The 13,906-nt window shown below is 40.8% G+C and overlaps 1 protein-coding gene across 1 annotated transcript; it reads left to right on the forward strand.

Moving 5' to 3' along the window:
* The first annotated feature begins 994 nt into the window (after positions 1-994).
* Positions 995-13,730, forward strand: LOC116407688 (serine protease 33-like). The gene is made up of 6 exons (XM_031893527.1): positions 995-1,079; positions 3,220-3,249; positions 7,001-7,172; positions 9,895-10,163; positions 11,278-11,444; positions 12,859-13,730. The coding sequence occupies exons 1-6, from the start codon at positions 1,040-1,042 to the stop codon at positions 13,123-13,125; spliced, it is 945 nt and encodes a 314-aa protein (XP_031749387.1). The 5' UTR covers positions 995-1,039; the 3' UTR covers positions 13,126-13,730.
* The last annotated feature ends 176 nt before the right edge of the window (positions 13,731-13,906 follow it).

The following is a 13,906-nucleotide window of genomic DNA, read 5'->3' on the forward strand; positions in this document are numbered from 1 at the left end:
TCTGGGACCATATTGGGTGAAAAATCAAACCTGCCTGATCAAGATCTGGCAGATTTTAGGCCAGATGTTGGTTGGACTGACCCGTTCTTCATGCCCATACACGGGCCGATAAGCTGCCAAATCGGTCTTAAGGACCGATATTGGCAGCTAGAATTGGTCGGTGTATTGCCACCTTTACACTAAGGAGTCCTGGCTTCTTCTGGTGCTCCAGTACATCCACCCTCTACTTTGAATGGAGTCAATAGAGGAAAAACTAAGGGACCCCTTCCCTTATATAGACTAGAAATCCCCATAACATCCCTGGACCCATAAAAACATATCCCTTCCATACACTATAGGTTACACTCATACAACAAGGGAATTAGTGATGTGTGGGACCTACGCCCGACCTTGGCCACTGCCTCTCAACCTGACCCAGCAATGCACCTCTATTTATCGACCCTTACCCAACCCGCCCATCTCTGATATCACAAAGGCAGGGGGGCACCTATAAATAGAGGCTTCTGGGTGCGGAAGATGGGCAGTGTAAGGTCGGCAGGGTTGGCAGAAGCCTAAACCCACCCGTGACCCTCCAATATAGGTTTTGGCCCATCCCACACATCACTAAAGGGAATGATAACCCCTTCACATCCCTTATACTCCTAAGCACTTTTTAGGTGATAAACTTTGGAAATGATAAGCATTGATGATGCAATGTACAAGCAACCAATGGAGTCTCAGCCAGAGCACTCAGCAAAGAAATGGTGGGAATATCCTTAGGACCTTTTATTAGATAGACAGTAGAAGTGTGAGTAGTGATGAGCGAATCTGTCCAGTTTCACCTTGCCAAAAAATTTGCAAATGTGTGAATCAAGTCCTACAGAGAATGGAATGTTGAGTATGATACCAATGTATAATTAAACGTCCTCCTTGATTATCACTGATCAATTATTAATAATTAAGGAACAGGACAACCAACATTTCCATACAGCTATATATATATATATGTGTGTGTTAGAGAGTTAGTTGGTGGCCACGGTGGTGTTGAGTAGACAAGAAGATGGCCTCTTTAATCAGAGCAGTGTTCTGGCTGAGCTTGGGTAAGTGACTCTCTAGGAGACCAATGTTCTTGGCAGTTTTTCATTATTTCTTCTCACTTTTCTGCTTCAGTAGATTTTTATTGAAAACGTTTGACAATGTCAGTTCCAGTGATATTGGAAATAAATGGTAAAAGTACAAATATGGGGCATAGACCCCAAGCAATAGCACCATTATGTAGTTACCTAGTTGGTAGAGGGACGTGTAAGTGGATCTTGGGATGTCTATGAAGGTTCTCATTTATCCAGGTCATGATATACAGAATCTAGTAGAATTAGGTCTACTACTTTAAAAGAAATTGCTTTGGACGTAATTCTACTTGATGCTAAGACTTTGGATGAGGGACACACACTGGAGAATAGGGAACATTGATCCGTATGCTTAAATATATACAACAAACCCAGTATATATATACAACAAGAAGAAAAGGAAAAAGAAAAGTTGACTTTGAAAATGTAAGAGAGCTCAAGTGCCAGTCTCCCAGTCTCCCATCTTGGCAAGCTCTACATTTCCCGGTGTAACCTGGGAGCTCTGGTTCTGTTCTGCTGTTACAGAGACAATATCTCCGTTGGTATCTGTAGTTGACCCAAGGCTGCCAGGTTGCACATCAAGACCAATGTTTGTCCAAGACAATACTGGCCAGTTTCTCATTATTCTTCCAACACTTTCCACGTTCCACACACACAGAGGTTGAACATTTACAGCAAGTAGATATTTTGGGAAGTTATTTTGTCATTAAAATGACTCTACTGTAGACCCTACTGTCATTGACTTGAAATGGAGACTGGGCATCTTTAGGTACCAAACAGATCTAGACAAATCCCCTGCTTCTCTTATGCCTTTTTGACATCCATTCTGTCTGCTTCTCTCATCTCCTCATTGTTTTTTCTCTTCTCTATTTCTAATTTTTTTTTTGCTTACATATGGTTTGGTATTATCCCATTATTTCTCCCATTACTTTCAAATAATATTTTCCTCCTTGTTCCATCATTTTCTCCTCTTAAGAGTTCAACTCTCTACTCCGCTTCCTAAACGTTCTTCTTCTCCTCTTCTTTAGATACTGTAGAATATGATAGATAATACATAGATTGATAAATAAACAATAGATATATAGATATAGATATATAGATAATCGATGGATAATAGATAGATAGATAGATAGATAGTGGGATAGATAGATAGACAGACAGACAGACAGATAATCGATGGATAGATAGATAGATAGAGGGATAGATAGACAGATAGATAGATTTATAGATAGATAGATAGATGATAGATAGATAGATAGATAGATAGATGATAGACAGATAGATAATCGATGGATAGATTTATAGATAGATAGCCAGATAGGATTATAGATAGCTAGATAGATAGATAGATAGCTAGCTAGATAGATAGATAGATGATAGATAGATAGATAGATAGATTTATAGATAGATAGATAGACAGATAGACTTATAGATAATCGATAGATAGATTGATTTATAAATAGATTTATAGATAAATATACAGATATATTGATACATAGGTAGACAGATAGATTTATAGATAGATAGAGGGATAGATAGACAGACAGACAGACAGATATATAGATAGATAGATAGATAGATAGATAGATAGACAGATAGATAGATAGATAGATAGATAGATAGATAGATAGATGGATAAATAGATAGATATAGATAGATAGATATAGATAGATAGATAGATAGATAGATAGATAGATAGATAGATAGATAGATAAATAGATAGACAGATAGATAGATAGATAGATGGATAAATAGATAGATAGATAGATATAGATAGATAGATAGATAGATAGAGATAGATACATAGATATAGATAGATAGATAGATATAGATAGATAGATAGAGATAGATACATAGATAGATAGATAGATAGATAGATAGATGGATAAACAGATAGATAGATAGATAGATATAGATAGATAGATAGATAGATAGATGTAGATAGATAGATAGATAGATAGATGGATAAACAGATAGATAGATAGATAGATAGATATAGATCGATAGATAGATAGATAGATGTAGATAGATAGATAGATATAGATAGATAGATACTGCACAATACATTGTCTCTTTTGCTTTTTTTTTTTATTTATTTCTTCTTATTCTTTAGGAACCTATGGAATTATGAGAGCTGCAGCAGGTGAGTAGAAGATACTGTAACTGGTTACCAATATGGTAGTTGAATTCAGAAGGGAAGCCTTATTGTGTGTACATGTCACAAGCATATTTTATTATGGGCTATACATTTACTGAAATCAGGGCATTACAATGTATTAAAATGTACATCACCCATAAGCTCTAATATCTCTGGGGATCTCTAGGACTCAACACATGCAGTTCCCTAAGCCACCACAAGGGCAAGCAGAGGAAGGGGGGAAGAATAATAGTAAAGGGTGAAAGGGACAAAGCAGGAGATTGATAGAATAGCAGGGATAGCACAGACTAGTTATGGAATAACTGCTATAGGCAGAGTACAGGAGCAGTAAGTCTGGATGGAGTTGTGCCAACAATTACTTGGTAAAGGTAAATTATAGGGGTGTGTGTGCCGGTGTGTCACCCAAAATATCCAGGGACCAGTTACATAGTAATGAGGTATGTCAGTGACACCCATCTGCATTCCAGTTACTATAGTGGAATAATAGTGCTGCTATACTGGTATAGTTATATAGTTGGTATGTGTTCAGACACTTCCCCTTGAAACTGGGTGAAACAGAAAACGATGAGGGGGATACACTTCTCCTTGAAACTGGGTGAAACAGAAAACAATGAGGGGGACACTTCTCCTTGAAACTGGGTGAAACAGAAAACAATGAGGGGGACACACTTCTCCTTGAAACTGGGTGAAACAGAAAACAATGAGGGGGATACACTCCTCCTTGAAACTGGGTGAAACAGAAAACAATGAGGGGGATACACTTCTCCTTGAAACTGGGTGAAACAGAAATCAATGAGGGGGACACACTTCTCCTTGAAACTGGGTGAAACAGAAAACAATGAGGGGGATACACTTCTCCTTGAAACTGGGTGAAACAGAAGACAATGAGGGGGTTACACTTCTCTATGAAACTGGGTGAAACAGAAGACAATGAGGGGGATACACTTCTCTATGAAACTGGGTGAAACAGAAAACAATGAGGGGGATACACTTCTCTATGAAACTGGGTGAAACAGAAGACAATGAGGGGGATACACTTCTCTATGAAACTGGGTGAAACAGAAAACAATGAGGGGGATACACTTCTCTATGAAACTGGGTGAAACAGAAGACAATGAGGGGGATACACTTCTCTATGAAACTGGGTGAAACAGAAGACAATGAGGGGGTTACACTTCTCTATGAAACTGGGTGAAACAGAAGACAATGAGGGGGTTACACTTCTCTATGAAACTGGGTGAAACAGAAGACAATGAGGGGGATACACTTCTCTATGAAACTGGGTGAAACAGAAGACAATGAGGGGGGATACACTTCTCCTTGAAACTGGGTGAAACAGAAATCAATGAGGGGGACACACTTCTCCTTGAAACTGGGTGAAACAGAAAACAATGAGGGGGATACACTTCTCCTTGAAACTGGGTGAAACAGAAGACAATGAGGGGGTTACACTTCTCTATGAAACTGGGTGAAACAGAAGACAATGAGGGGGATACACTTCTCTATGAAACTGGGTGAAACAGAAAACAATGAGGGGGATACACTTCTCCTTGAAACTGGGTGAAACAGAAGACAATGAGGGGGGCACACTTCTCCTTGAAACTGGGTGAAACAGAAGACAATGAGGGGGATACACTTCTCTATGAAACTGGGTGAAACAGAAAACAATGAGGGGGATACACTTCTCTATGAAACTGGGTGAAACAGAAAACAATGAGGGGGATACACTTCTCTATGAAACTGGGTGAAACAGAAAACAATGAGGGGGATACACTTCTCCTTGAAACTGGGTGAAACAGAAAACAATGAGGGGGATACACTTCTCTATGAAACTGGGTGAAACAGAAAACAATGAGGGGGATACACTTCTCCTTGAAACTGGGTGAAACAGAAGACAATGAGGGGGATACACTTCTCTATGAAACTGGGTGAAACAGAAAACAATGAGGGGGATACACTTCTCCTTGAAACTGGGTGAAACAGAAAACAATGAGGGGGATACACTTCTCCTTGAAACTGGGTGAAACAGAAGACAATGAGGGGGGCACACTTTTCCTTGAAACTGGGTGAAACAGAAGACAATGAGGGGGATACACTTCTCCTTGAAACTGGGTGAAACAGAAAACAATGAGGGGGATACACTTCTCCTTGAAACTGGGTGAAACAGAAGACAATGAGGGGGATACACTTCTCCTTGAAACTGGGTGAAACAGAAAACAATGAGGGGGATACACTTCTCCTTGAAACTGGGTGAAACAGAAAACAATGAGGGGGATACACTTCTCCTTGAAACTGGGTGAAACAGAAGACAATGAGGGGGATACACTTCTCCTTGAAACTGGGTGAAACAGAAGACAATGAGGGGGGCACACTTCTCTATGAAACTGGGTGAAACAGAAGACAATGAGGGGGGCACACTTCTCCTTGAAACTGGGTGAAACAGAAAACAATGAGGGGGATACACTTCTCTATGAAACTGAGTGAAACAGAAAACAATGAGGGGGGCACACTTCTCCTTGAAACTGGGTGAAACAGAAGACAATGAGGGGGATACACTTCTCTATGAAACTGGGTGAAACAGAAAACAATGAGGGGGATACACTTCTCCTTGAAACTGGGTGAAACAGAAGACAATGAGGGGGATACACTTCTCCTTGAAACTGGGTGAAACAGAAGACAATGAGGGGGATACACTTCTCCTTGAAACTGGGTGAAACAGAAAACAATGAGGGGGGCACACTTCTCCTTGAAACTGGGTGAAACAGAAGACAATGAAGGGGATACACTTCTCCTTGAAACTGGGTGAAACAGAAAACAATGAGGGGGGCACACTTCTCCTTGAAACTGGGTGAAACAGAAGACAATGAAGGGGATACACTTCTCCTTGAAACTGGGTGAAACAGAAGACAATGAGGGGGATACACTTCTCCTTGAAACTGGGTGAAACAGAAGACAATGAGGGGGGCACACTTCTCCTTGAAACTGGGTGAAACAGAAGACAATGAGGGGGGTATACTTCTCCTTGAAACTGGGTGAAACAGAAAACAATGAGGGGGGTACACTTCTCCTTGAAACTGGGTGAAACAGAAAACAATGAGGGGGGTACACTTCTCCTTGAAACTGGGTGAAACAGAAAATGGTACTTGATTTTACCTGCTGGTTTTTTAACAAAAAAACAGTTATTTTTAGTTATTGTTTAGTAAATGTGCTACTAAATCCCAGGTTAAATTTGAAGGGTTATATATACTGTATATATATATATATGAACTTTCCACCACACACACATGTACATATATACAGTTATTCATAAAATTCTTAAAATGAAAAGAGCATAAACAGAATTCCTGGTTTGGGCATGTCACTGGATTGGCCTTCAGCCAAATAGCCAAATAGAAAAAAATCTGTCCTTCTTTATTGAGTCAGATAATTGGAGCTGCACAGTGAACGTGACACTACAATTAGAGAACGGCAATTAAAGAACAAGAAACACTAAAGGCAACGGTATGTATCATGTATGGCCAGCCATGATTGGCTTTGTGGGACTTCCCAGGTCAGTAGCCCATACATTTCCACCACTGCAGTGAATTTCATTTATATGAAAGTGCTGATGTAAGGTTTTTCCCAGGAATTATATTTGCAGTAACGCAGGCCAGTCATTGGCTGGGGCAGTTGGGTGCCGGGTTTGCATCTATGACTATTTGGTCTACATCATCTGGGGTTTCTTTTTGTTTTGCAGATTGTGGAAAGGTTCCGTTGTTTCAGCGCATTATGGGGGGGCAGAACTCAACCCCTGGAAAGTGGCCCTGGCAAGTCAGCATAAGGGATGCAAAGGGGACACATTTCTGTGGCGGGACTCTGATTGATAACAAGACCGTTATCTCTGCTGCTCATTGTTTCTCCAACACCAAGTAAGTGGGTGCATTGAGTTCTGAAGGTGGAGGGGGCACTAGACACATGCGCGGACATTTTATAAATATAATAAATTGGACTAGAAGGACTAGAAGGTTGGACTAGAAGGTTGGACTAGAAGGACTAGAAGATTGGACTAGAAGGACTAGAAGGTTGGACTAGAAGGTTGGACTAGAAGGATTAAAAGGTTGGACTAGAAGGACTAGAAGGTTGGACTAGAAGGATTAAAAGGTTGGACTAGAAGGACTAGAAGGTTGGACTAGAAGGATTAAAAGGTTGGACTAGAAGGACTAGAAGGTTGGACTAGAAGGATTAAAAGGTTGGACTAGAAGGACTAGAAGGTTGGACTAGAAGGCCTAGAAGGTTGGACTAGAAGGATTAAAAGGTTGGACTAGAAGGACTAGAAGGTTGGACTAGAAGGACTAGAAGGTTGGACTAGAAGGTTGGACTAGAAGGATTAAAAGGTTGGACTAGAAGGACTAGAAGGTTGAACTAGAATGATTAAAAGGTTGGACTAGAAGGACTAGAAGGTTGGACTAGAAGGTTGGACTAGAAGGATTAAAAGGTTGGACTAGAAGGCCTAGAAGGTTGGACTAGAAGGACTAGAAGGTTGTGTCATTATTTCATGTGTCAAAGTCAAGTTGAGGAGAAACCACTGATTCGACACTGATTGTTCACGTTGAGTAGACTGGAAGCCACCAATTGTTCAGTAGAGAGCAAGAGGCTGACTAACGATTATAATTACATATAAACGAGGATCCAAGGCAACATATCCATAGTTATTGTAGGAGTTCTATAGTGGAAGTGGCTGAAAGTAGACTTATGTCTATCAAGGGTCAACTTGATAGACATACATCTACTTTCAGCCACTTCCACTATACAGTAGAGTCCTATGACTTGACTAAGCACCACATATCAGTGATAACATCCATTGATCAAGGATTTCATGGAATACCCCGCAGGTTATTCAAGGCTCTTGTGTATCTTACATATCTGTGTGTTTATGGGTTTATTTAACAAAATTCGAATTTGTAAGGTTTTAGAGGTTTTTTTCTACTTCAAATAAATTCGCCATTTTAGGATTCGGATTCGATTTGGTCGGGACCACAGATTCGCCCGAAACCGAATCCTTAAAAAAAGCCGGGATTCGGCGAATCCCGAACCTATTTTATAAAATAGAATGAATGAATTTGTGACTTTTTTTATCCTGGATTTGGTTCGGAATTTGCCCGAATCTCGGCTTTTTTGAAGGATTCGGTTTCACCCGGATCTGCAGTGCCTCCCGAATCGAATGCAAATCCTAATTAGCATAAATTAGCATATGCTAATTAGAATTCAGAAAGTGTTAAATGGGCAGTGATCAGCATATGCTAATTCGGTTCGGGATTCTGCTGAATCCTGCTGGGTGGGTTCGGCCAAACTAAAAAAGTGGGTTCGGTGCATCCCTACTTTTTTAATCAAAAATCAAAAAATGTATATAAAAAATTTGCTTGACTATAATGTCAACTTGAATAACTCGAATTTATGAGTTTTTAAGTTCTTTTGGCTTAGTAAATACCAGACAATGAAGTTTTCGACAATAAAATTCGAATTTGTGAGTTTTTGTGCAAAAATATTCGAATTGTGTCAAAAATTACAAGCTCAAAAAAATCTTGAATTGAAAAAATGGCTTAAATTTGACCTAGGGTGTCTCCCCTTTGATTTCTACATAAACTCCCAGGTTTTTAGATGCCAAAGTTTTACATTTGAGTTTTTTTTTAGGTTTTTTGCTTAATAAATACCAGATAATTAAGTTTTCGACAATATAATTTGAATTTGTGAGTTTTTGTGCAAAAAAAAATTGAATTCTGGCAAAAATTACAAGCTCAAAAAAATCTTGAATTGAAAAAATGGCTTGAATTTGACCTAGGGTGTCTCCCCTTTGATTTCTGCATGAACTCACTGGGTTTTAGATGCCAAAGTTTTACATTTGAGTTTTTTTTAGGTTTTTTTTGCTTAATAAATACCAGATAATGAAGTTTTCGACAATAAAATTCGAATTTGTGAGTTTTTGTGCAAAAAATTCAAATTGTGGCAAAAATTTGAATTTGAATGTTCACAAATCACCCCCTTAGTGTTGTCTTTACTTCGTGCAAGATCAATTATCAATGTTCAAGTTAGATTTTTTTCCACATTATGGTTCAAAAACTCGAAAGTCTGATATTTATTAAGGGACAAAATCAGAAAACTCGAATGTAAAACTTCAGCATCTAAAAGCTTGTGAGTTTCTGTAGAAGTCAATGGGATTTGTCCTAGGCCAAGTCAAGTTATATCTTCAGTTCAAGATTTTTGAGTTTTTTTCAGTTTCTTTTGAGTTTGTAAATTCGCAAATTCAAGATATTTGAGTTTTTTTTATTCAAACGAGTTTTCTCGAATTCACCAATTGGAAAATTGATAAATAAGCCCATTATAGTAGGTTCTTACTGATATATAACATGACTACCTGTAACAGATAACTCCTCCCTCCCTCCCTCTTTACATATATAAATGGTCACAGGTCTCCATGGTCCAATGTTCACCTCCAGATGGGGCATCTCCTGTGAGTCAAGGTGTATCAAGTGTTAATTGTCTTTGTACATATGACTATATACAATTACTAAAGTATTTTTGAGGATTATGCTTGTAATTAATTCCACAATATTCGATCACATGACCAATCTGCGTTTCCGCTTATGTTTTTAGCATGGTACAATTGCCGGTCACCGCTTGCCTGGGGTCTTTCAGTCTAAACCAGACAAATCCAAATGAAGTTTGCGTGAAAGTGAAAAATATCACCAGTTACCCCAATTACACCAAGGACACGGACAGCGGGGACATCAGCATCTTGGAACTTGACAAGGAAGTCAACATGACCAACTACATCTACCCTATTTGCGTCCCCGTGTCCGGACTCACCTTCCCAGAAGGCCAGAATTGCTCGGTGACCGGATGGGGGGATATCAGTTTTGGGAGTGAGTATATTCGGCTCAATACCAAAGCTGCACAGCAGGAATTTTCATCCATTGGTGCATTTGGCACAAACAATTCACAATTCATTTCCATGAGAAGATGGGGCGGACCCATGGGAGGTGCTCTAGTAAAACCCACTTCCTGTCTGTGGATATGCAGGGTTGTACCAGTGTTGGACCAGGGTTTTTGAGGCCCTCTGGGGCTGCTACCCCAGGGGCTCCCACACCCCCTCTGGGGCCTCTGCCCGCTCACCCTCCCCCAGCCCTTCCCCCTCAAATTCACCTTATAAATTATTTTGCCACGATTGGGGGAGGGCAAGTGGGGATCAGGTCTGGGTTGGCAGGGCCCACTGGTGTCCCACCGGCCTTGAGTATATAAACCAAAAACAGCTCAATTCTTTACTTTTTTTACCCACAATGCCACATTAATTCCCAGAATCCCAACATAATTGTTTCTTGCACAACAGTGGCTGGATGGGCATAGGATATGGGAGGAGGATTACTATGACCTATAGTTGGGAGTGATTTAGGTGGCACAACAGGAATAGCCTATAGGCAATATCTGCCACTTTAGTGGCTGATATGGCCACACACAACACACAATTTATTTTGGTCGAAAACCAGAACCTTGCAACCCTAAAAGAGCCCTAAATGCTCATCGGGTCTGTAAATAGTGTTGTTGGCCAATGTGTTTCCTAAAATGATCTAGAAGGGGACACAAACATTCACTAAAACTCATACATCCCAAAGCACCATCAAGATGATTATCCAGTGAGAGCCGTGCCTACTAGCACTAGGTCATCTCGTTATCTAACCTACTGCAATATTTGCTGATCAATTTTTACTGTGACCAACCCTTTAGATCAGTGGATCTGGTGCTGTTTGGGGTGTTCAGGGCGAGAATATAAAAGAGTAAATGAATTGTCTAAGATTGTATGAAATCAAGAAGAGAGCCAGGTGTAAAATGAGCAGGAAGTCCTTTCATTGGCTGATCTTCTTGCATAAATTTGCCCACTGGCCCTGGAGGACCATCCCTCTTTTTGTAGAAAAAAAGATCCCAATACATTACACTGTTCCTCTCTAATCATATGTGAAATGTTTTTTTTCCCTCTGGTAGCCAATTTGCCGGACCCCAGAACTCTGCAGGAGGTGACCTTGCCACTGATTGCTGCAAATAAATGTAACAAATCGTATCACACGTATGCAGGGGGTGCGGCCCAGGCGGAGATTCGCAATGACATGATATGCACAGGGATCCCCCAGGGAGGAATGGGTGCCTGCCAGGTGGGTCATACTGCTGTAATAACAATATATATGGAATACTACCCCCCCCATAACAATATTAGATGCCACTCAGTAGTCCTATGGCCAGGTCATGAGTCAATGCCAAAGTTTTGTGCCTAGAGAATACAATATTTCTGATAAGTGATGAGCGAATCTGTCCCGTTTTGCTTCGCCAAAAAATTTGCGAATCTTTCAAAAGATTTGCGAAACGGCGAAAATGTCACGCGTCAAAAAAAAATTGTCACCCGCGGCTATTATTTAGTTGCGTGGCTATTATTTTGTCGCCTGCAGCTATTCTTTTGTCGCCCGCGGCTATTCTTTTGTTGCCTGCGGCTATTCTTTTGTCGCCCGAGGCTATTATTTTGTTGCGTGGCTATTATTTTGTCGCCTGCGGCTATTCTTTTGTTGCCTGCGGCTATTATTTCGTTGCGTGGCTATTATTTTGTCGCCTGCGGCTATTCTTTTGTTGCCTGCGGCTATTATTTCGTTGCGTGGCTATTATTTTGTCGCCTGCGGCTATTCTTTTGTCGCCCGCGGCTATTATTTTGTTGCGCGGCTATTATTTTGTTGCCCGCGGCTATTCTTTTGTCGCGCTGCTATTATTTCGTCGGCCACGGTTATTATTACGTCACCAGCGGCTATTATTTCGTCGCCCGCGGCTATTGTTTTGTCGTGCAGCTATTCTTTTGACACCCACGACCGCCGCGAATCCATGCCTGGCAAAACATTTCACCCATCCCTATTTCTGATATTACACAATAAATCAATCAATAAACCACTTCTCTAACACTATAAGGGGATATTTAAATGGGCAGTTCATCTTGAACTTTTGCTTTTGTATTTTATGGAGTCTGAGGCGATTTTGCCATTGGTCTTCATTTTGTTTGGCCTAATTACCTTTCTCCGTCCTGAAAAGTAACATTTAATCTAGTGGCTGGGAGTCAGGAGAAAACAGATGATATCCTTTTGTTAGGAAACCCGGAGCCACCAATGGCCACCCAGAAATGAGTGATAGGGCCCATCGCTATTTAATTGGCAGGGCCCCTACCCCAAAGGCACCCAGGTTATTCTGCCTCCTAGGGCAGTGAGCCCTTCCAACTGAGTAGAATCAGGACCTGTGTTAAAAAAAGTACTTATCTAGATAGGTCATGTGACCATGCCCGGATCTGGCCAAAAAAAACACCCTGTTCCGTTCAAACACCCACAATTTGGGACTGTTTTTCTAGGTCCTCATTACAATGAGGCCTCTGCTTGTATGTCAACTGTCGCCTTCTGATGGTTTCTGACTTATCTTTTGCATCAACTTTTGCTCCATTTGGTGTCATTTTGCCCTGTTGGCCTAAGTTGAGTTTTCCAAATGCCTATCTACCTTGATATTAAGCAATATATTTATGAATTCCAATTTCTATTTCAGGGGGACTCTGGAGGACCAGTTTCTTGTCAGAAGGACGGGTTGTGGTACTTGGTTGGGGTGGTGAGCTTTGCAGCAGGTTGTGGACTACCAAACCGCCCTGGGGTAAACACTTTAGTCCCATCCTTTTCTGATTGGATTGTACAGAATGATCCCAGGGCCTCTGAGAATTTACGCCCTGCTGCTGCTACTCCTGCTAGTGAAGCATCAACCAGATGTATCTCCAGCCTCCTCATCCCACTTTCACTCATTCTGCTGGTCACATACTGAAGCTCTTCTTCATTCCAGCACAGATTTCTTGAATTTGTATTGGACTAGACCACTTGAAGAAGAAACCAATAAAGATGGAGCACCAATCCTATACAGATGGGGGAGCTCCTCTGGGGAAAGGGGGAAAACCAAGCTATTTGACTAGACCACTTGAAGAAGAAACCAATAAAGGTGGAGCACCAATCCTATACAGATGGGGGAGCTCCTCTGGGGAAAGGGGGGAAACCAAGCCATTGGACTAGACCACTTGAAGAAGAAACCAATAAAGGTGGAGCACCAATGATATACAGATGGGGGAGCTCCTCTGGGGAAAGGGGGAAAACCAAGCTATTTGACTAGACCACTTGAAGAAGAAACCAATAAAGGTGGAGCACCAATGATATACAGATGGGGGAGCTCCTCTGGGGAAAGGGGGAAAACCAAGCTATTTGACTAGACCACTTGAAGAAGAAACCAATAAAGGTGGAGCACCAATCCTATACAGATGAGGGAGCTCCTCTTGGGAAAGGGGTAAAACTAAACCAGCTGGACCTTCTTTATTTCTGCCTTTTTTTTGGTTCCTATGTTCTGCTTAATTAATAAATGTGCACAATCCACTAGCCATATCCTGAGTTACTTTGCTTTGTTGGTGGAACTGGCCTCCATTTTGTTTTAAACAGCATTTCGCCAGCAGAATCCTGCATTGAAATCTGTTTTTCGAAAGAGCAAACAGATTTTTTTAGATTTAATTTTGAAATTGGACATGGGGCTAACCACATTCTAAGTTGGACGTAGGTCCATC

This window comes from Xenopus tropicalis, chromosome 9 (assembly GCF_000004195.4).
Source record: "Xenopus tropicalis strain Nigerian chromosome 9, UCB_Xtro_10.0, whole genome shotgun sequence".
Classification (NCBI taxonomy): Eukaryota; Metazoa; Chordata; class Amphibia; order Anura; family Pipidae; genus Xenopus; species Xenopus tropicalis.

Coding starts and splice junctions, on each gene's coding strand:
- LOC116407688 (XM_031893527.1), top strand. CDS start 1,040: ATGGCCTCTTTAATCAGAGCAGTGTTCTGGCTGAGCTTGG. Junction 1,080..3,219: donor AGTGTTCTGGCTGAGCTTGG/GTAAGTGACTCT, acceptor CTTATTCTTTAG/GAACCTATGGAATTATGAGA. Junction 7,173..9,894: donor CATTGTTTCTCCAACACCAA/GTAAGTGGGTGC, acceptor TTATGTTTTTAG/CATGGTACAATTGCCGGTCA.